The sequence below is a fragment of the Lotus japonicus genome, chromosome 4 (genome assembly GCF_012489685.1).
Source record: "Lotus japonicus ecotype B-129 chromosome 4, LjGifu_v1.2".
In the NCBI taxonomy this organism is placed as follows: domain Eukaryota; kingdom Viridiplantae; phylum Streptophyta; class Magnoliopsida; order Fabales; family Fabaceae; genus Lotus; species Lotus japonicus.
In genome coordinates, this window is record NC_080044.1 from 77156504 (window position 1) to 77182584 (window position 26081).

The 26081-nt window shown below is 35.0% G+C and overlaps 3 protein-coding genes across 4 annotated transcripts; all 3 read left to right on the top strand.

Moving 5' to 3' along the window:
• The first annotated feature begins 4071 nt into the window (after nt 1–4071).
• LOC130711632 (uncharacterized) lies at nt 4072–6294 on the top strand. The gene is made up of 2 exons (XM_057561333.1): nt 4072–4940; nt 5781–6294. Exons 1-2 carry the CDS (start codon nt 4143–4145, stop codon nt 6141–6143), a joined length of 1161 nt encoding a protein of 386 aa, XP_057417316.1. The 5' UTR covers nt 4072–4142; the 3' UTR covers nt 6144–6294.
• Nucleotides 6295–12515: 6221 nt separating this feature from the next.
• LOC130714291 (protein FAR1-RELATED SEQUENCE 5-like) lies at nt 12516–15836 on the top strand. Of its 2 annotated transcripts, none has more exons than XM_057564196.1 (4): nt 12516–12811; nt 12904–12970; nt 13091–15454; nt 15549–15836. In XM_057564196.1, exons 2-4 carry the CDS (start codon nt 12920–12922, stop codon nt 15549–15551), a joined length of 2418 nt encoding a protein of 805 aa, XP_057420179.1. In that variant the 5' UTR covers nt 12516–12811; nt 12904–12919; the 3' UTR covers nt 15552–15836. The 2 variants fall into 2 exon arrangements, with proteins under 2 accessions (XP_057420179.1, XP_057420178.1); XM_057564195.1 differs by having other exon boundaries at nt 12517–12811; nt 13082–15454.
• An 8901-nt stretch (nt 15837–24737) lies between these two features.
• Nucleotides 24738–25475, top strand: LOC130713391 (ruBisCO-associated protein-like). Its single transcript, XM_057563162.1, has one exon. The coding sequence runs from the start codon at nt 24738–24740 to the stop codon at nt 25473–25475; it is 738 nt and encodes a 245-aa protein (XP_057419145.1).
• Nucleotides 25476–26081: the final 606 nt, after the last annotated feature.

The window sequence follows — 26081 nt, forward strand, 5'->3', positions numbered from 1 at the left end:
TGTTATGTTTTGTGTTAATTGATTTTTTTATTTTAATTAAATGAGAAAAAAATGTTCCAATGGGTTTTTGGGTATACAATATATGTTCACCACCACCAAATTTCTGGGTTTTTTAGATAAATGTGATGAATTTTTTGGGTTTTATTTTTTTAGTTTTTAATTAATTTTTTAAACCCAGAAGCTATTAAAAGATAATTATAAAAGTCACGTGGACATGATAACTGTGCAAAAATAGAGCCACATAGGCTTGTAACACGGGTAGGGACATATTTTGATTAAAAAACAAATTCCAGGGATTCAGAATCGGATTTTATTTCAAGGACTTATTTTCATACAGCATATAATTCCAGGAACCTTCAGAGTATTTAAGCTTATCAATTATATTCCTGAATATCTGTAAACTATATATAGTGATTCGCGCCTCTTCAGTTTACGAAAATTTCTCAATTCTCCAAAAACCCTAATGGATCTTCTGAAACGAGAGCTTCTCCAGAAACGCCAAACCCTGGCTGAACAAACTGGCGGCAAGAGATTCTTCAACCGCTCCGAGATCCAACAGAGACAAATCCACAAGCTTCGCGAACAAGAAACGCGTGAATCGGAAGCCAAATCTCAAAACGCCCCTCCGATTCTTCCGCCACCGCACCACCAACTTCCTCCGCCTCCCTCCCTAACGCTGACAATCTCGTCCTTCCCAAACCGGAAATCATCTGCCGCCTCCGCTTTCTCAAGCAACCGATCACACTCTTCGGCGAAGACGACGGTGCTAGACTCGACCGCCTCAACCACGTCCTCAAGACCGGTCTCTTCGACGTCGATAACGACATGACCGAGGGGCAAACCAATACTTTTCTAGTAATGGATTTTGTTTGTGTTGTGAGCATAAAACTTGTGTGAGTGTTACATGCCTGAAGCATTATAGATGTGTGGAATGTGAATTGAATAGTGGTTTCCACTCTCCACTATAGTTTTTGTACCTTCTCCCTTGCCATGTTCAAGTCCAGCAAAAGTTCTAGATCCCTTTCGGATCAATTTGCAGCGTAATAATCTAAAAATGTGAACTAAGTATGATCGATATTTATAACTGTTTAAAATAATTAGATTTAAGATTTTAAATAAAAAGTAGATTTATGAAATAATTTTTTTACAAAATTATATTTATTTTAATATAATAATTAATATCAAACTAATTCATTTTTTACTAGATGTAATGCACGCGCGCTCGGACATGTATTAATATTTTTTTAGTAAAAAAATATTTATTTTAAAACATAAATGAAATGCTAAAAACTATAAAATAGAGTTAAAATATTATTTGTGTTAATGCAAATAGTATTTGGTAATAATTAAATACTTACTTAGAATGTGAACTAACAATCATTTATGCAACCAACTTAATAAATCATACTAATGTAATCTTTTCATAAATATTAATTTTCCTAAATATATCAATCAAAAGTGTACATTTCATATATATATATATATATAGTAAACATGTATTATATGTTGATTATATAAACATGTATTATAAGTGTGTTATATTAACATGCATTATATGTTTTCTAAATAAAAAGACCTAGAGGTCCTATACTCTATGAGATAGTTTAGAAGTATCTAGAAATATTTTGAATCTATATTTATTTATTAATTTGTTTATTGACAACATAATAATTTATTGATTTATTGGATGAGAAAGGTACATGAGAACAATCCCTTCGTGACAAGGGGAATAATGAAAAGTAAAACCAAAGATCCTAAGCTAGTATTTGGCCAAACTTTTTTATAGCTTAAAAGTTACTTAAAAGGAAAAGTTAAAAACAAGAGCTTAAAATAAAAGTTAAAAGCTGTTTGTCAAAAAAACATAAGCTGAATTACATTTTTAAAATTTTATGTCATCTCCTCCTTCATCAAGCAATAAGCCCCCAGCTAGAGAGATTCAAAAGAGAAAATCTAATCCCCTAAACTTATCAATATTAACCAAGCCTTTCGTTCTAATTGCTGACTCCCCCCAAACATTGTCACTACATCCAACACATTGACACATAAACTATTGGAAGCAGCAGCCAAAATCAGTAAATTGCCACTTGTGTAACCCGCATGTACTGGGTGTTTTTGAAATCAGTACAGGTTTTTATCTTTGATTATTCCGTTTTTTTAAATCAGTACAGGGTTAATCAAAGATAAATGAGAACCTCAAGCTCTCGTCCACCATGACACTTTCGATTCGAATCAAATCACCCCAAACACCTCAAGCTCCCTCCTTGCTCTTGCAGTACGGGGAAGGGGGAGATGACAGATCTGGGAGATGGGTAACCTAGTCGCTCTATACCCTGTTCTGGTTTGGGGCTTTGTTCTCAGCCTCTTTGCTTGGGGGCTGAAGATCTGGGAGAAGAAGAGGTCGCCGGAGTAGAAGAAGAAGTCACCGGAGGGTAGGGACACGCCGGAGAAGAAGAAGTTGCCGGAGAGGAGGATGTGACGGAGAAGACGAAGCCATGGGGGGGGGGAGCAGACCCAGGAACTGGTTGCTTAGTGAAGAGATAAATAATAAAATAAGTAACTTTTAAGATAAAAGTTGCTCTCATTAACTTTTATTTTTAGAGCTTTTGTTATATTTTCCTTCATAAAAAATAAGTAACTTATAAGTAAATTTTATTATTATTATTTTTTTTTTTGCTTATAAAAAAAATAAGTAACTTTTATTTTAAGTAGTTTTTTAAAAAATTATTTAGCCTAACTTTTACTTTTAAATAACTTTTAAACTAAAAAAAATTAGGTCAAACACTACTTAAGTAGCACTCCTTCCCCGACATCCGCCATGCTTAGAAAAATAATTACCCTTCTTTCTTTTAAAAATGGAGATGTCATTGGTGTGGTGATTGATGTCCTTGGACAAAAACAATGGGAGAACATAGGAGAAAAAACATAATATATTGTTATCAAGCTTGACGTTGATGGGTGAGTGTTCTTTAATATTTTTACATGATTTATCAAATATATAATGTGGTCAATCGTTTTTTTACTAGGATTTAATTAAATTAATTTTGAATGTTTTTATGACGTACATGTGTTCAATTCATCTTTAAATTATAAATTCATCCCTTACGTACTTCATATGAGCATGACACGAGTTTAATACTAGTAATTAGTATAATATAAGTCTATAAGAGTCTTTAAAAAAATAGTATAGTATAAGAGAAAAAAATGAAAGAAATGCAAAGCATGACGTAGTGACACTTAGAGCCTGTTTGTTTGCAGTTTTAAAAATAATTTTAATTTTTATAAATTGAAAACATGTTTGATACGACCTGTTTTCAAAAACCATTTTTTAAAAACAATTTTCATTTTGAGTTTTTAAAACTAAAAAATCAAAACAACTAAAATATGTTTCAATTTATGTTTTTAATTTTCAGATATCAGTTTTCTAAATGTTGGAAAACATGTTATTAAAACTATTTTCTTATTCTGAAAACTATTTTTAAAAATTATTTATGAAAATTGTTTTAAAATCTGAAAACTTAATCAAACATACCCTTATTTTTTTTTTTTTTTCCGAAAAATGTGACAATCATCATAATAGATGCGATCAATTTGGTTTAGATTGGTGGAAAAAATCTAAGAATGTGATTATGATCCATTAAAATTATCTTTTTTCTAACAGTTTGATTTTGGAAGAAAAATTAAATTTTAAATTTATTAAAACAACTAATTAACATAGGATGAAAACACTATTTTTAGAAGATGGTGAGCTTAGATTGTAAGAGTAAAAGTCAAAAGGGCCGAATATAAAATTTGAAGTGATTTTGAAATATCAATTATAATCCAAAAAAACAAATTATATTCCTAAAGAAAGAATATCAATTATATTTCTGATTGTTTTTTTGAAAGGTATATTTTGATCTTTATGTAACTAACTAAGTTTAAAAAAAAAAGACGATCTAACTAAATAAGATAAGATAAGATTAGGAATATCTGTTTCTAAAAGAAAAACATGAGAAAAAAGATTAGGAATATAAATATGCGATTTACTAAAAAAAAAAAATCCTAAAATATCTGTTTCTGCTCGTATATATATAGTCTATACTGATTCGCTTCATCAAATTAACCCAATTCTCTGAATCCTGATCTGAATCCGAAAACCCTAAATGGATCTTCTGAGGAAGGAGCTTCTCGACAAGCGCCGATCCCTTGCTGAAGAATCCGGCGGCAAGAGAGTTTTCAAGCGCTCTCAGATCCAACAGAGGCAACTCCAGAAGCTTCGCGAACAAGAGAAGCGCGAACTCGAAGCCAAATCCCTTAAACGCCGCTCAATCTCCTCCGACATCGCCGCCCCAACCTCCACCGCTGCAGCCGCCGACGTCTCTCTCCCTAATGACGAGCACAACATCGACAAGCTCCTCCTCCCCAAACTCGAGGTCATCCGCCGCCTCCGCTTCCTCAAGCAGCCCATCACCCTCCTCGGTGAAGACGACGGTGCCCGGCTCGACCGCCTCAAACACGTCCTCAAGACCGGTCTCTTCGAAGTCGACAGCGATATGACGGAGGGGCAGACCAACGATTTCCTCCGCGACATCTCCGAGCTCAGGAAGCGCCAGAAGACCGGCACCATGAGCGACAGGAAGCGTCAGAAGCCTGGCGACTGCGCCACCGAATCCCGAGAAGGTGGTGACATGGGCGATGACGATGACGATGACCTGAGTGAAGGGGCTGGCGGCTCCGACGCTGACAATGATCTTAAGCTGTTGAAGGCGAATTTCGAGGAGCTGTGTGGGGAGGATAAGATTCTGGTGTTCTTCAAAAAGCTTTTGAACGAGTGGAAAGTGCAACTGCTGCGTGAGATGCCTGAGGCGAAGAGGAGAACCGCTGATGGGAAGTCCCTGGTGGCAAGGTTCAAACAGTGCGCACGTTACTTGAACCCCCTGTTTAAGTTTTGCAGGAACAAGGTGACTTTCCCTTTCCTTTTCTACTAGCCTTATATGATATGATTTCCTTCAATTTTTGTTCATTCAGCAACTTTCCATTAATTGAATTGTTCATTCCTAGTATAATCATGAGACTAAATTATGTATTTCCCTCAGAATAAAGTCTATCACACAAATATATAGAATGTTAACTATATTTGGCTCTATAACTTATAGAATAGAACATAGTACATACTGATACCAAACTCAAGAACTAAATGAATCAGGAGCTTTTTTTGTGAATTTACTGGATTCCTTCAGGCATTGTTTTTTCTATTTGGTTGTTTCCTAATGGATGGGTTACACCAGCCGGATTTGGTGTGGCTTCGAGTTTTATTTGTTGAATACTTGACCAGAATTTGACCATGATAGTGAAATGATGATTCCACATTTCCCTTGAAATCTTTAATGGTCCTAGTTTACCTGAATGCCTGAACCTTTTAAATGTGACTCAATTTGACTCTCAGTCTAAAGTGAGAAGAGGGCAGGGACAGTGTGTTTGTTTGACTTAAGGGGCTAAGTTGATTAAGCAGTTGTTTCTAGGTTTCGTCCCCCTACTATTGGTTTGGGCCTTGAGTGTGAGATACTCTAGATCATTTGGAAAAAAAGAGACTTAACATATTTACAGCCATATTGAATTTTTCGCTTACTTTTCATAGGCTATATCAAGTATTCCATGTCTTAGCACATCCTATTTCAAGTACTGGATTTTCTTTGAGTTGTGACTTGTGAGTAGAAAACTTTATTTTTGATATGGAGTTGTGTTGGTGTTACAAATTGTCCAAATCATTTTAACCAATACTTGGTAATTTCTATTTTCAGATTCTTCCGGATGACATTCGACAGGCGCTATTGTTGATGGTTGAATGCTTTATGAAGCGAGATTATCAGGCTGCAATGAGCCATTATATGAAGCTAGCCGTCGGGAATGCCCCTTGGCCTATTGGGGTCACTATGGTTGGTATACATGAAAGATCTGCCCGAGAAAAGATCCACACCAATAGTGTTGCTCACATCATGAATGATGAGACGACTCGCAAGTACTTGCAATCAGTGAAGAGATTAATGTCAATTTGCCAATTACTTTACCCTACATTGCCATCTAAAGCTTTTGAGTTTAACAGTTTGGCAAATGGGGGTAGTGATTTGAAGTCGCTTTTAGCTGAAGATAAGAATAATAGTTGATAAATGGGAGTGAAAATGGGTGTATAGAAACTCATGGTTCATGTATAAAAACTTATCTTGTTTTATCTAGGCTATGTGTTTAACCAAGGACTTCTGCTATGGCAAGAGTTTTATAGACTGACAAAAAAATTCAGTTTATGTTTCTTATCAAGTGATTGTGTTAAAGTAATGTATCTTTGAAAATGAGGGAGCACAAGCAAGTAAAATTCTGATGTTGCCATAATTTTTATTTGGAGCTTATGTTCAAGTTCTTCATGGTGAGTTTTTAAGAGTTTTTAAGTATTAGGCTATTAGCCAGTCATATGCAGATATGCTTGCCTGTCATCGTTTATTCTGTATTGTTTCAGTGAGTACCTGGGTTGGGCTTTCCTCTTACACTAACAATTATTATAAAATTATATTTTTATGAGTTCAATGGATATGCACTGTGTAAAATAGTTTTACACAGTCATCCAATCAAAGCATGTCACATAGGAGAGATAATTACATTTGACTTTAATTTTAATTAAAAGAATAAAATATTTTCTGATTTGGCAGAATTCAATTGGATGTCTGTGTAAAACTATTTTACACTGTGTATATCCATTAAACTCTATTTTTTTTAGAGTTTAATGAATATGCACTGACAGTGTAAAATAGTTTTACACAGTCATCCAATCAAAGCATGCCACATAAGAGAGATAATTACATTTGACTTTAATTTTAATTAAAAGAATAAGATATTTTCTGATTTGGCGGAATTCAATTGGATGTCTGTGTAAAACTATTTTACACTGTCAGTGCATATCCATTAAACTCTTTTTATTATGCTACAAAGACATCTTTTAGTTATTTTAAGTGAATGACAATTAACTGAGAAAGAAGCAGGTATCTGAGACTAAGAATGTTTGTGCTCTGAGTGGGAGATTGAAGTAGCAGGTAGCAAACCTTTGTACCAAGCGCCTAAGACCATTCAGATTATCAAATATGATATCCAAAACTTGGGATCAACTTTAGAACCAATTACCATGCCGCTAAAGGGTGGTTTTGTTTGTATAAGAATGTAAGCCTAAATAAGGATCAAATTTAGAACTCAGTAAGGACCTTTGCAAAATTGTAATGTTTGGATAAGAAAGTAAGCTTAAATATGAATCACATACTACTAAAGGGTGCGTTTGTTCTTTAACTTAGCAATAAAGTATTATCGACTACATCTAATTTCCCAACCTTCTTTAACTAATCTTAAAAGTTGTACCTTAACGTATTAATGCCGGAGTTGTACAACATCAAACGAGATCGTGAAAGTTCAACTCCGCACGCTGGATATCATCGCCTTCCATATCCAGTGGCGGAGGCACAGGGGTGACTTCCCCTGCTTAGTCACCCCTGGTTTTTTGGAATTTCTCAGCAAAAAAAAATTGAAGCAGAGAAAGTCACCCCTGTACATGGATGCCTTCCGATTACTTCTTCTTTGACGCCATGGAAGCTGGAGTTTCTGGGATGATGGACTAGGGTTTATGGGAAGGGTTGGAATTCAGGGAAGGAGAGAAGTGTTTTCCAGGGAAGGGAAGGCAATAGAAGGACTCATGAACTAGCTGCTACAGCTTCTGCAACTAAAAAAAAACTTACCTTGGCTGATATGCTTTTTCGTTTTTTCAGTTTTGAAGACAAACTGCTCCCAGATCAATTTCTTTTGCTTGTTGAAGAAAGCTTTTGTTTCGAGTATCTAGTGGGTGCATTCATTATTGTTATTTTCTTTACTTTTCTCAATGTTTTACCTACAGTTCTACAAAGAGCTGGCAGGCACTATTTCATTAATTCATTTTCTTATTCTTGGCCTTGTAGCTTCAGCTTTTTTTTTTTTTATCCTCGTTTGTATGAGTTTGTGGGCCTTTAGCATTTTTAATGAAACACTTCATTAATTGATAAAAAAAATTAATTCAAACTTAACTCCAACAAGGCAAAGAGAGAAAACTCAAGAATTTTGCTAAACTAATAAGAACCTTCTTATTTTCTCTCTTGCTCTTCACTTTCTTACATATGGCTTTTTTTATGGATATTCAAATTTTCATGAGTTCAAACTCGAATATTGGTTCATTTTTGTTTTTTTTTTTACTTAATTGCTCTAATTATATGAGATTGAATTTGTGGTGCTTGTGTTTTACTTGGAAAAAAAGTAATAAAATTATGCACACCAAGTGTTTGTAAAAAGTCCCCTTTAAGATTAGCCTTCAATAAAGGGATTTGGAATTTTCATACAAATTATACTTCTTTAGATCCTAGTCCCCCCCTTATGAAATTCCTGCCTCCGCCCCTGTCCATATCCAAATGTCAGTTTTATCGTACCCCAATTATCATAGGTTCTGCTGATATGAAATCTAAAATGGTTAGTGTGAAGTATGCTTTTGAATTTCAAATTAACAATTCCTCAGAGCACATAGAGCCACTAGAGTGATTTGAAGTGCTCTATAAATAATGCTCACATGCGCTATGTTTGCTCATTGACAACAGCTTTACATATTTGAGCTTTTAGATCTGAAATTCAATTTAGTTTTCTAATGCCTGAAATGTCTGGAGCCCTGAGAGAGATACAAGATGAGAGTAAGGGTGCTTCGCATGTGGGATATCTGTCTTATTGCTGAACCATCTTAATCATATGCCATTCAACTGGTCCTTTTTGATGCTAAGGTTATTTCTCTCTTCTATGATCAAGTTTTTATGTCATGACTCATGAGTATTAACATACCTACTAGTTCAATACTGATTTTTGTTTGTTTTTTACAGGGTGACAAAATTGAGGCAACTATTTAGAAAACAATTATGAGCCAATTTCGAAGGGATATTGTTGAATGGAAGAAGGTGTACAAGATTATTTATTCTGCCGTTGGTCAGAATACTGGTGCGTACAGGTCATGTTCACACGACTACAAGATTATCTTCAATTGAAGGACTAGGATAGTTCCCGAGGAGTCTGAAACCATACCTAAGATTGGATTATCCTCGAAGTTAATAATTTGAGACTTATGGCCCGTTTGGTGGTCATGACATGATAGGATAGAAGAGTATAATAATCATATCTTGTTGTTATCTGTTATTTGTTGCGCCAGCAGGATAGGATAACACTATCATGTCTCTTATCTTATCATGTCAATTATGTGTAAAAGTTATCCTAAGGAGGGAGTTAGGATAGAACAGAATAAGATATCAGTTATATATTTCTTTTCAGTATCATAACTCCAAATTAATTTATTTTAATATTATATAATTTATAATTTATAATTTATAATGATATTCATTAATAAATATAAAAATATTAATTTAACTAAGATAAAAAATAAATAAAATTATTATTCATAAATAGTCAAATAGACTACTCACTTACAAATATTGATTTATTAATAATAATAGACTAATTTAATATTTTCATCTCCTATTATTTAAAAATTATTTATCTATTTATATAATAATTTAAATATAAAAAAAATTTGAAATAATAATATTTTTAATTTAGTTAATTTTTATTGTTTATCACGTGTCACAACTAAGTGAAAACTATTGATTACAAATATTGATTTTTTAATAATAATAGTTTAATTTTCTATTTTCATCTCCTATTATTTAAAACTGCTTATCTACTTATAATATAATTTATAATTTAAATATAAAATACATTTGAAATAATAATATTCTTAATTTAGTTAACTTTTATTATTAATTATCACGTGTCACAACTAAGTGAAAACCAATTGGTTAACGTCATAATTTTAGACTATCTTCAAAACAATAAAATAAGTTAATTGATAAAATTTAAATTAATTTTAGTTATTTTAAAATACATACTCATTCATGAAAATGTAAAGAAATTAAGTTTAATAGAATGATCAATTTTTAAATTATTTTTTATTCAAGTATAAATATAAATCTGATACATTTTTCCTTATCATATCCTGTATTTATCATGTGCACCTCAAATACATGATAGGATAAGCCGATAAGAGTCTATCATGCTCTTATCTTATCTTATTGTTATCCTGTTTACATATCATATTTTATCATATCCTATCCTGACCACCAAACGTATTGCTTATCAGTCTCCTACTGTTTAAACGCCTTTGCTAATATGTTATTACACGTAATGCATTTGACACATAGTTGGGAACTTGGGATTTTGCAGTTGGCTCTTCCTGGCGTTTGTGTTGTACTAGACTACTAGCCTACTATCTTCTATTTATCGGAAGATAAATCTCCCTGCGGTTTTCCTTACTCCCTGCCCTGCTTTGAAGTATGACTTGCAATAGCAATAGTCTGCATTTGCCTTCCAATATGTCTCTTATATAGTTTTCCTCCTTCTTTATACTTCGAGACTTCTAATCCAGTGTTAATATAATGATATATCATGAAGTAGCATCACCTTTATATAGTTTTCAGCCTAACAATGCTTTTCCTTAGAAATGAAATTATGACTTATTTAGTTTGACTTAAATGATACAGAGATTTTAATATACTTTAGTTTGTCATCTATAAGTTTGTTGATGAGTTCACAAATAGATTTGTCAGTCTATTCGAATATCTCTTATAATACAACAACAGAACATTTAAATAAATTATCAAATCATGCCAAACTTTCAAATAGATAGGGCTCAGCTAACCTTTAAAAAAAGGTAATGATAAGTCATAGGTTAAACTCAAACCTTAAATCTTGTAAATATGTTAAACCTATTTAAGCAAAACTCATTCAAACAACCTACTTTTGTCATAAATTACAAGAAGCTTTTGCTTCTAAGTGACCACACCAAGGAACAGAAATAATGAAGGGAACCAAAAAAAAAATTATAAACAATATTATTAATTCATAGACATCTCAACACTACATGCATAAAATTACACATTCTCCCAGCGAAGTTTTCTTTGCAATTTTTTGCGAATTTTGCTTCAAAAATATTTGCAGGAAACATTTGTAATCACCGCTAAATCCGAAGTAAAATCCGCAGATAAATGATGCATTTTTATGTCTATATTATTAAGATGTCCTTAAGTCATTCTTGATTTATAAAACCAAAAGAATAAAACAAGTACAAATTGAAATGTTAGATTGAAATTGGTGTGAGTGTGAGTGTGACTACCGCTTGTGCGCCATCTTTGCTTTAATTAAGGAAGTATAAAGAAAAGAAAGAATTATCATGAATATCAGATCCACACAATAATATTAAGCTTTTATTAATTGTTCGATCAGTATCAATTTATATGAGGAGAAAGAAGGGGGAAATAAGCACATGTAATATGACAGTCCCTGAAGATACTAGCATGCACCATTATGTTAGAAGGATACGAAACTCGCAAATAAATTTTAATCTCACTATCTTAGACCGGAGTTGAGAGAGATGTTGAGAGTTGTTGAGGTCTTGAGGGTTTGTAGTGGTTGTTGAGGGTTTGTTGAGGATGAGGTGGAGGAGTGAGATGTTGAGAGTGTTCAATAAAGTTGAGAGGGGTGTTTGGTGCCACGTGGCGGCTTCTGAATGGTGGAGAGGAGAGAGAAGGCAGGAGAGAGAATCTGAGTGGGGATTTTTTGTTTTTAAAAATTTTTAACTGAATTATTTTGTTGGAAAAAAAAAATTTGAACCAAAACTCATAACTTTTTTTCCTCTATAAATAGAGACTTGGTTTGTTTGATTTGAACACAGAAAAAAAAAATTCACCATCTTATTATCTTCCCTCTATAAATTACTGTGTGCTTAGTTTGTTGCATTCAATTTTTAAGTTAAGGAAATAAAATAAATTATTGTCTATATTTAAAAAAATTAAATTGTTAAGTGTTTATTGTTTTAATTTAATTTAAAACAATAATTGTAATTTTATGTAAATAATAAAAACAAAAATATAAAATTAAATAAAAATATGAAATAAAAAAGTGGTGGGGTAGGGTGAGTGGAGGGGTAGGGTGTTGAATGAAAACCATTAGAGTGAGTAATTGTTGAGAGAGTGTTGAATTGGAGAGAGAAGATGATGTGGAGTATTGGGAAGAGAAAAAGTGGTGTTGAGAGTGTGTAATTTAAACAAACCATTATAAATGGTATTAACTCTTAAGAACCAATAAAAAGTACAAGAATCATTTTTATATATCCTTAATGGTGCATGCTTAGTTGAGCTTATCTGTCATTTGCCACATATAACAATATATTGGGTTTTATATGGGTTCTTATTTATTTTTGGTAATAATGGGTTCTTATTTATTTACAACCATCTTTATACTTTTGGTGGCTTCTACGGTGCATGTTCACCGAATGTCTTGCACGCTACAAGTGCGAATCTTGTTTAAAAATTAAAAAAGAAATCTGTAAAATAAGGTGCAAATACCATTACTGTCCTTCAGTCTAGTAATACCCCTTTACTCATCCTTTAATATAGTCGCCCAAATTATATCTTCGTTCGTAAAAGGGAGTTTTTCAGATTGCAAATGTCCCTTCTCCGACGGCGAGGACGGCGATTTGTAGAGGGTCCCTTTGCTTAATTCCTTCGATTTTGAATGAATCACGAGAGGGGAATCTTTATGTAGTCCTACTTGTTGTAGTTGTTGTTGCAATTTTGAAATTGTAACATCCTTGTCAACACTGGAAACATTGTCCAAACCCTAACGATTTTGTGGGCATCTAAGTTCGGTTAGGTGACGATTCGTGTACACGCGAACACAGGTATACAGTACTTTCGTTTTGTTCGTTTCTAAACAGCAACTGTGTATAAAATTTAGTGTGACTGGAACCATAATGGACATTTTATATTGTAGGAACACAGGAACGAAGATGGAGTATTTCGGGGACTCGGTTTGCTACGATGCTTCGGTCGGAGATGAGGTATGTGGAATACATATATTCGAAAAAAAAACCCGTTTAGCGGAATATCATAGAGTGTTCTAGGTCGTAAAGAATTTAGGAATTAATTTTTAATTTTGTCTTCTTTGGAAGGTTCTACAGGAGTTGTCCTTTTTTGATGAAAATGAAGCTGAAGCTGAAGCTGAAATAGAAATTGAGTATGTAGATAAGGCTTCTAATGCTGATGATGCTGTTGATGAGCTGAATTTTTTTAGCGATGAACTTAGTAGCTCTGAACAAACGGGTGCTCCACGTGGTAATGAGAATACAATGGATACAGTAGAGGTCAATTGTGTTGCTGACATTTGTGCCATTGACATGAAGACTTTTATCCCAGTTCAAGTTGGAAGATACGATTTTCAGAGCTTGGAGGTTGCATACATGTTTTATGCCCATTTTGCTCGTGCTAAAGGTTTCTGTGTTAGAAGATATAACGTAATAAGAAGTAGGAAGACAAGCGAAATACTGCAACAGGAATTTGTTTGCAACAAGAATGGCAAGAGAGAAGACAGAGGGCTATCTTCTGAACAACGAAAGCGCACCCCGAGGAGAGACACAAGATGTGGGTGTAAAGCTATGTTTCGGGTACATGTTGATATAACAACCACTCGCTGGTATTGCACCTGGTTTACCAACGATCATAATCATGACTTATTTGATGATGTTGATTGCGGATTGCAAGCTCCACATAGAAAGCTTAGTTTGAGCGACATAGTTCAGCTTAATGGAATGAAGGATATTGGCATGGGTGTCCCTCACATGTGGCGTGCTTTTGCAACTCAATGTGGAGGCTTTGAGAATGTTCCTTTCACAAAAAGATCTGTATATAACCAAATTGGGAAGAAAAGACAAATGCAAAACAGTGATGCTTCTTCATCAATTCAGTTCATTGGTAAATTGAGTTCTAATGATAGCGAGATGTATTGGGAGCGCACAATAGATAATGATCGAAGACTTCAACATCTATTTTGGTGCGATGGCATTAGTCGTTTGAGTTACAAGGTTTACGGTGATGTGCTAGCCTTTGATGCAACCTATTCAAAGAATAAGTATTTGTTGCCTGTAGTGATTTTCTCTGGAGTAAACAACCATAACAGGACAACCATCTTTGCTACTGCTGTTGTTGCTAATGAAACGGAAGAAACTTATGTGTGGCTGTTGGAGCATTTCCTGAGGGCAATGGATGGTAAACATCCAAAAGCTGTTATAACAGATGGTGCAGTAGTGATGAAAAATGCAATTCAAAGGGTGTTTCCTAATGCACATCATAGATTGTGTGCTTGGCATCTCCTCTGTAATGCGAATACTAATATTGGAAACCCGCTGTTTACTCAAGCTTTCAGGTGGTGCATGTTTGGTGACTATGACATAGGGAAATTTCAAAAAAAATGGGATGAAATGGTTGCAAAGTTTGGATTGCAAAACAACAAATGGGTTAAAGGCTTGTATGATACTAGGAAGAAGTGGGCCTCGGCTCACTTGCGAGGTAAATTCTTTGCTGGATTCCGGACTACCTCTAGATGTGAGGGGTTGCATTCTGAACTTGGAAAATTTGTCCATTCGCGTCAGAACTTGACTGATTTCTTAGTACAGTACCACCACTGTTTGAAGCATATGCGTTTTAGAGAAGTTTCAGATGATTTTCATTCCATAGATGGGAATCCGGTTCCACAAACTAAGATGGAAGCGCTTGAGATGTCAGGTGGGAAACATTTTACTAATGCTATTTACCTGTTGTATGTCAGTGTTATTAAACAGGCTACTATGCTGAAGGTGTTACAATGCCATGAGGCATTAACATGCACCATTTATACTGTTGCGAAGCTAATTTCAGGGGTTAAGGAGTGGCATGTTTCAGTTTATGTAGAACCAAGTGACTACAAATGTTCATGTATGAAAATGGAGTCACGTGGGTTACCATGTGAGCATATACTTGCTGTTTTACACCATTTGAAGGTTGAAGAGTTGCCAGGGTGCCTTATAATGAAAAGATGGACAAAAGGTGCAAAGGATGGTGTGTACAGTGCAAAGGGTGTTGCGGGTCACATCTGGGACTCACAGAAAAGTGCCCGCTGTGGAGCTCTGATGGATTTATACAGAGTTTTGAGTGAACTAAATTCGGATACCCTTGAAGATTTCAATAATGCAAGGAATATTGCTAATCAGCAAATTGAGTTGGGTCGAGCAAAGAGATCTTGTCAAATAGGGGATGTATCAAACAACAAAAATGATTTTGCTATGGTAAGGGATCCTGTGCGTATCAGGTCAAAGGCGCGTGGTGGAAAGGGTGCATCGTCTTCGGGAGTGAGAGCCAAACGTGTATTGAATTGTTCTTTGTGTAAGCAACCAGGTCATAACAAGCTTACGTGCACATTCCTTACAACAGGTGGTGAATCCTTGGTCCACATGGGAAGTAGTGAATCTGAATATGACCTGTTTAGTGCAGAAGACCTCAATGTTGACGATGTAAGTTTTTTAGTTTTGTGGTATACTTAATTAATTAGTGTTTTGATGTGAATTCTTTTTCAACTTATGACTAAAGCTTATTTTGATTTGTCAGTGAGGTGTGAATTGTGTATGGTGCGTGGACGTTGGACACTGATGCCTGACAAGAGAAGTTTTGGAGGGAAGATTGAAGTGTGGGCTGAAATCTTTGTGTATGGTACATGTATGATATTGCAAGGTTGTTTAATGGTGGCTTGTGCAGACATGATGGGTTATATATGTTTAAATATTATTAACTTTGGTTAGAAGTTTATTTAATGTTTGTGATGATTTATTGCAAGGCTGTGTAAGAAGTTTATATAGTTTTTCTGATGATGATTAGGATGAGTTATTGTATGACGAATTATGTCCTCTGATTATTTACAACCAGGGTTAAACACCAGTAATTAGGACACATGAATGTGGTTCACAATTTTATACGACAAATTTGTACATTGCAGACTAATAATTGAATGATGCGCTACCTTGCAATTGCAATTATAGTGATGCACCTTCACTGTAGTGGTTTAAATATTTTACTAGCTAACTGCAACTGAGTTGTACTGAATTAACACAAAATTACAAAATAGATACGTTGTACTGCTGACACTGCTGACCCTTCAAAGTAAAATGTGTTTAGATATACTATGGCTTGAGGTCGAAGCTAGAAGTACTTGAAATTCCATTACAGAGAGCCTCGAGCCTTTAGTTAAACATGTTCACAGGCATTAAATTAAATATAAAAAACATGTTGCCCATTTAAATAGACGTCCTGATATTGGTGTCATGGGTTACTCTTGTTCATTGCTGGGCCTAACTTGGCTTAATCTTTTCCCAGAAAACTCCACCTTTGCTTCAAGCTGTGGCCAAACCTCATTGTGTTGACCAGCGATTAAATCCATTGCAACCTTCATCCTAAGTGGTTCTTCCTCGCTCAACTGTCACAGAATAGAGGCAATGTATTGGTTGAGTTAAAGTTGTTAACAATTTAGTAGGCAAAAACCAACATACCCTTGATTGAACGTTTGGTTGGAAGGATGGACCCATACTGATCCAGTCAACAACCCATATGGGTGAGTTGTATCTACTATGTTGCAGGAGATCAATGGGAGGTTGGACTTGAACAACTTGCCATGTGTTGGCATCAACCATTCCATGGCATATCATACTCTTAAAATGGTCCATAGTGAACAGTTTAGCGATGCCCAGGCACTAAGGAAAACAAGATAATGGTAAAAAATGGTATGCAACATGTGTTATTGAATAAAAAGGGTAAAGGTTTTTCAGGTGTCTTACTGTTTTATCCATGTGCAAATGTTTAATTCGCATTGATTTTTCACTGAAATCAGAGTCAAAGTGGTAAACTTGATGTTCATCTATTGCAATAACCATCAAATAGAAGTGTCCACATCCGTCGTCCATCGGGATGTATATCTGCAATTTTCCAATAGACAATTAAACTAATGTTTAATTAAAATATCATATACAAATACACAGATAAGGCATAATGCTATCTCACGTATTTTAGTGCTTGATAAGGGTGTAGCCAATTATTCATGAAAGTCTGCACAACATAGTCTATTTGATCACCCCTTTTAATACTTTCCTATTCGCATGTTGAAAAGAAATGTGTCAAATGCCGATGATTGACTTAACCGAGCTCAATCATGTATTTAATTACCAATTGTTGAAATTACTCACCGAAAACTCTAAAGGCAAACTCCAAACTGTCTGAGGCCTTGTATTGAGTTGTATCCATGTAATTTTGGCAGCCATCAAGTTTATCATCTAGTGATATCAGCCTAGCATTAATTTACGTCTATGGGAATTAAAAATCACAGAAATGCAAATAAATAATGGGATAAACTATACCTGTGATGTAACATTGCTGTGTGGTTTCAAGCAGTCGAAATCGCTAACTGTTGCAGTTGTGTTTCCTACTTTGAATATTACTTCACTAAGCAACAATAAGGTAAGTGGTTAGCCTTAGAAACGTAACATTTTCAGTTTTGGGTTTGGGTTTTATTGGACTGATGAATTACCTTTCATCAGTTTGCCGATGGAATACATACGCAGCTAGGTGTACCTGCTTGGATGAAAGGTTCATTTGTTTGGTTGGTTTGAACTTGGTCCTTATCAACTGTGTGAGAACAATAAATTGATCAACATCTTGATGAAATCCAATTCAGTATACAAGTATGTAAATTATGCACATGTAGAATGATAAAGGTACTCTTACTTTGCCACCATTTGTTGCTGGAAGGTTTGCAAAATGGGTGTTATTCACAACACCTGGCGTGGTGATAGGTAGTGCAGAAGCCAACCTTGAGGTACTGGCTCTTGGGTTAGGATTGGTAGTCTTCAATACTTGATCAGTCTTCTGTCGTTTTGTAGGTACTGAAAATGGCAATGTTCTGGAAACAACTGGACCTTGCGGACCCGGACCCTGTGATGGTGATCAAGATTAAGGGGGGCATGCAAGATTGTGCAACCAAATTATACCTATATATTATTAGAAACAGAATGAGATTATTGTTCTACATGCTCACCTTTTTTTTGAGGGGGGGCATCCCACTGGAACCTTGGTGGTCCTGGGTTTCCTGTGATCCTAAGCCCTTCAAGGTATCTCTAATGAATAATGTTGTTCCTTGAGACATGACTTGTTTTGGTGGTTCGTCGTAGTTTGATAGAGTTTTATACCAGTTATACCACTCCACACTAGGGTCAACTTGTTCTTCTTCATCGTCGTCATCGGTTTCGTCTACAACTTTATTATTGTAGTCCTCAGTACATGATCCCGGAGATTGAAATTCAGCATTTTGCCTGCTTGACACATTTGTCGTGTGATCACGAAAATCGATCTTTGATGGTGTCGGAATGAAGTTCCCCGAGGAATTGTAACTCACGTTGTGGGTATCATATTGGTCGTTCCTGTCTTGCGTCTCCTCACCCCCACCATACCAGGAGCCAATTTTACTCGCCATTAATTTGTACCTCGTCTCCAGGTCATCCATTTTGAGAGACATACCCTTAATAGTAGAATAATGGGTTAATGGGTTACATGAAAAATCTATTTTGACAACCGTCTTGTAATTTTTATTACCTGATATTGGAGTATCAGCATTTCTTGCACACTAGTTAACTTTCCTATGAGCACATTAGTGCGTTTTTCACCTTCTTCAAGCTGCGTGGCGATTTTCTGTGCAGACAAATAGACCATCAGGGTATTTCAACATTGTTACCTCAGTTTTTTGTAAACCAAAACCCTATTCAAGTGGTTCAAAAGCGGATCTTACACATAGTTTGTCTGACATTTCCCGCAAGATAGTCTCAATCCCGACATGATTAATGCAATTCTGCAATGTCTAGTGTGTGATACATGGTTAGACCCAAACAAAAAATAAAGACGCATAAATGCTCGGTATGGAAAAAGAAACAACAAATAGGACAAACCTGCTTATATCCCGTCTCACCCTTAGTAGCGGCACCGTCTTCGCAATCCATGGCTGAGAGATGGTTTTCCTGGCATATAATTTTTGAAATGGGGGAGCTATTCATTGAAACTCAATTTGCTTGGTGGGGTTTCTTACTATTTTTTTGTTACACTACTTCCCATAAAGTTAGTATACATGTTACGGAGCCGTCACTGCCCCATCCCATGGACCACTTTTTCAAACCTAGGATTAACTGTCATTTAGTGGCCCAACTAGTCCAACTATGATTCAAGGTTGTTTCCAATTTAGGGCACATGAAAGGTACCCACAAGAGACCGTGTTAGATCAAATTTTAACCGTTAATGTCCATATTATTGAAATAAGCCACCGCCATATTATGGGTAAAAGTGGTTATGTAATTAGTGCAATAACCTTACTGATGATATACATAGCAACATGTAACGTTGAACAAAAAGTATTACTGAATAAGTAATTGTGAAACATAGCAACATGGGTTGTTTCGATAATACTCATATTAGGTACCCCATAATACATCTAATTATATGCATACACTTAGTAAAAAAAAGGAACAACAACCATTAAAATGCAAAGGTTGGAAGGAAACTTGTTACGCATTGTGTAACCAACCAACCCATGCTTCGTGCGCTAGGTCCATAGAGGGATATGAGCGATACACACAGTGACTAAACCCATGAACTTGTTGTTGACATTCCGTCCAAGTGGGGTAAATACCCGGCTTCCTTCCCACGAAGACAACGTAGGTCTTCCTTGGTACATTCTTCCTTTGGGGTCCTATAAGATGAGACAAAAGACTTTTTGTGACTTATATCAATTTCAAACTTGACTCAAGTTGAAAAAAATTAAAACTAACAATGATCACAGATCAAGTTTGGGCTTTAAACTACGAAGTTCTTCAACCAGAACTGCATTTTCCACGCACAGGTCAAAGTTATTTAATATACTTTGTCGTAATTGTTTTTCTAACAAGTCAACATTTCGTTGATTGTAATCTAGTAATTTTTTCCCGGTAGATGATAGAATGCGACGTATTAATAACACTGCTGCATCTTCACGTGCATCGTCCTCAGATTTTGCATATCTACCCAACGAAACAGTTGGTCGGCCAATTATTTTACATGACAACGCCACTCTATATCGATACATTTTTTGTCCATTACTGATATTAGTGTCATGAAGTGTATATTGTGGCTCAAGTTGCCTCATGGTGAAGCATACATAGCGCAACCTGGCTTGCATGCTCTCTTTGTGCACTATGCCACTATCTAAGTATTCCTCACAACAGGTGCCTAATTCTGGATTATGAAGAGTAAGAACAAGTTAAACATGTAAAGAGGGATTGTCATCTAAACATGTAGGTTCAAACTCCACTCTATTTCCCTTTGAAATTACTTGATAACTATATCAAATTATCTTAAAAAAACACTAAATTAATTAATTAATTATGGAACTTAATCAAAACTGATTCTATTCAGTATCCTAAAGTCTATCACTGTTCTAGAAGCCTCTCCAAAGTCCTAGAATCAAGGTAGGTTAATTACTTGCACTCGAAAGCAAACAAAAACTCCAAAAATGCTAAATAATCAAAATAAATAAGAAAAATCCAAAATTCATTTTTTTTCAAAAATAAATTACGAATTTATTTGTGAAAATAATTTATTTTTTAATAAAATAAATATTTTGGAGTAACTTCAGACCCATCATAATTTTACTTGAATTTTTCATCAACTACTCTATTTTCAAAAGATTTATCCTAGATTTATACGGCGTTTTATACATTAAGCTTTTACCCTATTTTTCTCTCTCCTAGTCATTAACCTCGATATTTACAAATTTATTAATTATTATTTCAATTTATTTTTATTTTTATGACTCATAAGGTTAATTAAATAATTAACCTAAGTCTATTTCTAATAAATGTTCATTTCTGTCATTTTACTGACATGACTAACTACGGAAATAAATCCTATGTTGTTATTCAATGTCTAACCCACAACAAAGTCAACAACAATATCAACAATGATGACATTATTCATAAAAAGTTATAAACATCATGCATTTGAACATTTGCATAATCTTAACGACAATTAATCAATTGACATTAATCATTTCACAAAAATAGGCACACATGCAATGGTCAAGAAATCTATATACTATTATAGTAATAATATTATAATTATTTCATAATAATTTATTTAAGAAATTGAGGGTCTTACAAACAGTTTCTCATCAGCATTGCAAAACAGCGTCTTAAGGAATACCAAAATCAGCAAGTTAACTTATTTTGAGAACTAAGAAACGTAGAATCGTAACATTCCGATACACAACTAGACAATTTGACAACTTAACTAATGACGCTAAACGCTTAACTAATAATTAGGCCACAGAAAGGGAAGAATTGGGCCCCAAGACTAGGGACCTCATCCAAGTGAAACAGTCAGCCTCCAAAAAACACGACCAAACAATAGCATAAAGGCACTGCCATAACTCCATGGAATGCAGGAAGTTAAGTAAACAATGCAAACAATCCTTCTCCACGTGAGAACTTCTAGGGCAAGCTGCGGATGCCACAAGGTGATAGCGGGACTTATGCATAACAAGTCAAATGAACACATGACTCCATTTCCAATCCCTTACAAGGTCGACAGATTCCTAAATAAATCTCAATACTGTTATGCCTCCAAACCAAATAATCAAGAAATCGTTGGTCATAGACAGACATCAAACCAGTCATAAACTCAGGACGAACAAAAGCAAAGGTAGTCAGGATCAGGATCTATATCATAAGATCGTAAGATCCAATGATCTTCAAGGGATATTTCAATCTGAATCGTGACCAGGATCGTAAATCTAGTAGATCGTATTAGGATCGGGATCTTTGAGGTAGGATCTTTGGATCTCGATCTCGATCCTACTTTTAATGAATCAGATTTTAATTGAGTTTTTTTTTTTAAAAATATGGTTTGGCCCACTAACTTACCGAATAATCAATACCCATTTACCCACTCATTCCAAACCCTAGTTCTATTTTGAATTAACCCTAGTTCTATTTTGTTTTATGGTTTTGGGTTTTGCTTTTAAGTCATGATTATGTTTTAGTTGACACTTTCAAAAACAAAAATTGTGTTCTTAATTTCTTATGGTGAATCAAGATTAATGTTTTGAATATGACTTATACTATTAATTAACTTATGGATATATCATTATGCCTTTACTCATATTTTAAGAAACACAAGAACTTGTGTTTCTTATGGTTAATCATGAATAATTTTTCTTCTATATGTCAGTTTTTGTAGGATCTTGATATATGGTCGACAAATTCATGCTCTAACAATATCCCGATCCTCCGATCTTCGATCTTTTATCCCCCTCTCGATCCTACGTAGGATCCCGATCCTAACTACCTTCAACAAAAGTGTACAAGGCAGAAACATCCAAAATCTCATAATTGACTAAATCTTTTATAAGAGTAGTAAAATCAGCGGGGAAATAATAGACTGTTGGGCTTGATATGAATTGAGAGGTGTAGGATAAGTGGGAGCTGGTTATAATTCAGGGATGATACTTATTTTTTGAATACATAATTTAAAAGGAACCAATTCTCCCATCACTTTCTTCAAATTTGAAAGGAACCAATTTGATCTATATGTACATGTCACTAATTTCCTTTCATCTCTTTTCACTTATCACACGTGTACATAATGCACATGGGTGATTTTATATTGTTAGAGCATGAATTTGTCGACCATATATCAAATCGCTCCTAAAGCCTACAACCGGGACGGGTTTGAGGATAGGGTCGGGTTTTTATTAAGAAGGTTTAGTACAAACGTCCAATACTATGAGCCTAACTTTTAATGGGCCATCCATATATTCCAGTGTCCAAAATCCAAACTTTTTAAGTCCAGTAGCCTAGTTTTGTTGTGCACGGGGGGTTTCTGTCTTTGACCAAAAAACAGATAACGTCTGTATCTCCATGCCTTTCAGCTTCATCCATGGATGGTCTCGTCTGGTTTGTTACACAAATAAAACATGCTCTTACATTCATGCTCTTACACAAATTCAAACGCTAAAATCGACACTGAAAACTTCGACTCATAAACCAATTTAACGCGACAGGGGACAAAAGGGATAAAGCTTCGTTATGCTTAACCAGCTACAATTTCATCTATAATCCGACTATTCCCAAAATCTACAGACATCTCGCAAATACATCTTAACAAACATTCCACTTCTGCATTACTTCGACGCTCACACGAATCTATCACCATCGTTCTCATCCGCACAACACACACAAAAACAAGACTTTGTGGTGAAGATGATTTCTCTTTCTATAAGAACATAAAACATATTGCTAAATGTCATTTATATCCTTCATTAAGCGAGGGTCACAACAGTCATCCTTTAAATCATTTATTTTCAAATTAAATATAACCAAAAGGAAATATACATGGAATCTACAGAAAATATTCGGTTTCTATGGCCATAAAACATTCGTGCACCGGTGCAAGACTCTGCACATAATGCACCCTATACGAACCCTATACTTTTCCATATCTCTCACTTTTTTTTCTTTTTAAGATGGGAGTGGGTGTGAATATAAATTTATTGCAAAATATTCATTGTTGAAAATTGTAATGTTCAAGCAAAAAGTAGAAGCAGAACGATGCATAACAACCTTTCTGATAAAATCCTGTCTGTCACACTCACAGGTATTATAGAGACACAAAAGACAAAAAAAGAATGTACCTTGACCTTCTCTTTTTTATTTTTTTACATTAGAAAGATGTACCTTGTCCTTCTCTACAGTGGCACCAGCAATTTACATCCAAATAATGCACACCAAAATGATTAAAAAAGTACGTTGTATATATATTTTTTTAACAATAAAATAAATTGATAAATTTTTGTTAACTACTCTGTCAAGTGAGTCTTTTATAAAGGCCAAAACACCCACTACACATGGAGTTTGGACTACTGATCAATAGCTTCACACCCCACAATTAAACCCAACCAAGGAATAACCCCTCAAATATAACCTTGAGCAAATTATTATCACTGCCAAATTGCAAACAAACTTTGATGGTACCGGAGACAAATCACAAATTGTTGTTACGTGTGTATATAGAATGAAAAAAAAAGTAATTCCTAGCTTGATGTACTAGGCTACTAGCTAGCAATTGATTGTTTGATTGTACAGGAGACAGATAACAAATTCAGGTACACACTCGCAGAAGTTGGTAAGACGGGTCTGAAGAATGATTCTCTCTCTCGAGACAAACCAGCCTTTCTCTCTCTCTCTCAGACTCTCACACCGAGTGAGCCGTTTTTTTTCATTTTTTGTCTCTATCGGATCACTGACAGACACAGGAGTACTATTAGAAATGCTTTTATTCCTTTTTCTACTTCTACTTTTTGCTTTAATTATTTTCTATCAGAAAGGTATGAAACTTGGAGCTCAAGCTGCGCTTCTATATCAAGGCCTAGCCTAGTGTTCCATTTCTTCACACCAAACCAGAAACTTAGTAAGCAAATACAATATGGTGCTTGTTACGATACCACAACACTTGTGTGGGTATGATACACGAAAAGGTTGTGAACCAATCACATCCTCCGTATTTAAAAAGAAAAAAATGAAAATATAAATTATTTTTGTTGTGGACCAATCACATCCTTCATGTATGATACATTGTGGGTATCATAGAAACCACCATACAATATATACCTTCCTTTAAAACCCTTTGTTTCTTTCATCTCCTAAAACCTCTTCGTTTCTCACACTTCTCACAAAAATGACCATCTTTCGCCAATACACCCGTGATGCCTCATTCACAAAGGTCACTGAGCTCCCTTTTGAGGTGGATAAATTCCAAGTGGCTCTGCTATTTGCAATAGACTCCAACTGCAACGGTCCATCACCACCCGATGGAAACTTCACCCCTTCTTGGGATACAAACAAGGTTACTCCCAATGTGATCTCTACTTTCAAGGCAAAAGAACTCCCTTTTCAAGTTGAGTTTCTTGTGTGCATAGGAGACCAAGATGAAAAATACTCTTTTGCAACCAACGCTAGTCAGAGAGATTTGTGGGTCAGAAATGCTACTTCCTCACTCAAAAAGATCATTGATGACTACCACCTTGATGGGATCGATGTTTACCATGAACACATCAATCAAGGTTCGGATTTTGTCGATTGCATTGGAACTGTTATGCAGAACCTCAAGCAAATAATGAATATCAGCACTGCTTCCATATCTCCCACTGCTCCTCTTAACACCGAGTTCTACATTCCCCTATTTAACAAGTATCAGAACTTTATTGATACTGTTGTTTATCAGTGCTATACTGAAACTCAACCTATTAAAGAAGCTGAAAGATTGGTGAGTCTTTACGAGGACATTGGTCAATCTTATCCGAAACAAAAACTATTGGCAGGCCAAAGCACTTTATCCAAGGATTGGGGCTCGGTTCCACCAAACGTCTTCTATATAGCTAGCTTGTCGCTTCTTGAGAAACAAAAGATTTCATGAACCGCCATTTTTACTCTGACTGACTCGCATACCACTGATTTCTTTCTGCGAGATTTTACTCCTGAGTTAGCATGATGATGCATCCTTTCAAAATAATTAGATATTTTAGGGAAGCTTTCTTTTGAACTTTTTATTTCTCTCTTTCTTTTATGATTTCAGTTTATGTTGAGTCGGCTTCAGTGCCTCCCAGAGTTTCGGAGCCTTTGTATGGGATGTAAATAGTGTCGGCCAAAAAAAAAAATAATATTACAAAATTTTCATTTTATATGATTGCATTAGTTCATTAATTAGCCAGCATCTCCATGCATAGATTCTTAATTTCTACTAGTTTTTAGGTTGGCATGTACTGCTACATGTGCTTTAAGCAACTTTTGCATTTTTCCTTCAAGCACAAGTTCTTGACTAAGAGTTCTTAACATTATTCATCCGGTCCCACCACATGACATTATGAAATAAAGTAAAGTAGCACTGGAGATGCTTTAATAGAGTTGTTGTGTGTGTTTATATATATTTTCGTTTGATGTATTTTTATTTAGAAACCTCATGTTTTATTTAGTTGAGAAGAAAAATAGAAAAGAGAGAAAGAAGTAAGATGAATAGAGAAGA

What these genes read in the sequence shown, in the direction of transcription:
- LOC130714291 (XM_057564195.1), top strand. Translation starts at nt 12,920, where the DNA reads ATGGAGTATTTCGGGGACTCGGTTTGCTACGATGCTTCGGTCGGAGAT. An exon ending in ATGCTTCGGTCGGAGATGAG is followed by an intron (nt 12,971 to 13,081) that starts GTATGTGGAATA and finishes CTTCTTTGGAAG; the next exon opens with GTTCTACAGGAGTTGTCCTT.
- LOC130713391 (XM_057563162.1), top strand. Translation starts at nt 24,738, where the DNA reads ATGACCATCTTTCGCCAATACACCCGTGATGCCTCATTCACAAAGGTC.
- LOC130711632 (XM_057561333.1), top strand. Translation starts at nt 4,143, where the DNA reads ATGGATCTTCTGAGGAAGGAGCTTCTCGACAAGCGCCGATCCCTTGCT. An exon ending in TTAAGTTTTGCAGGAACAAG is followed by an intron (nt 4,941 to 5,780) that starts GTGACTTTCCCT and finishes TTCTATTTTCAG; the next exon opens with ATTCTTCCGGATGACATTCG.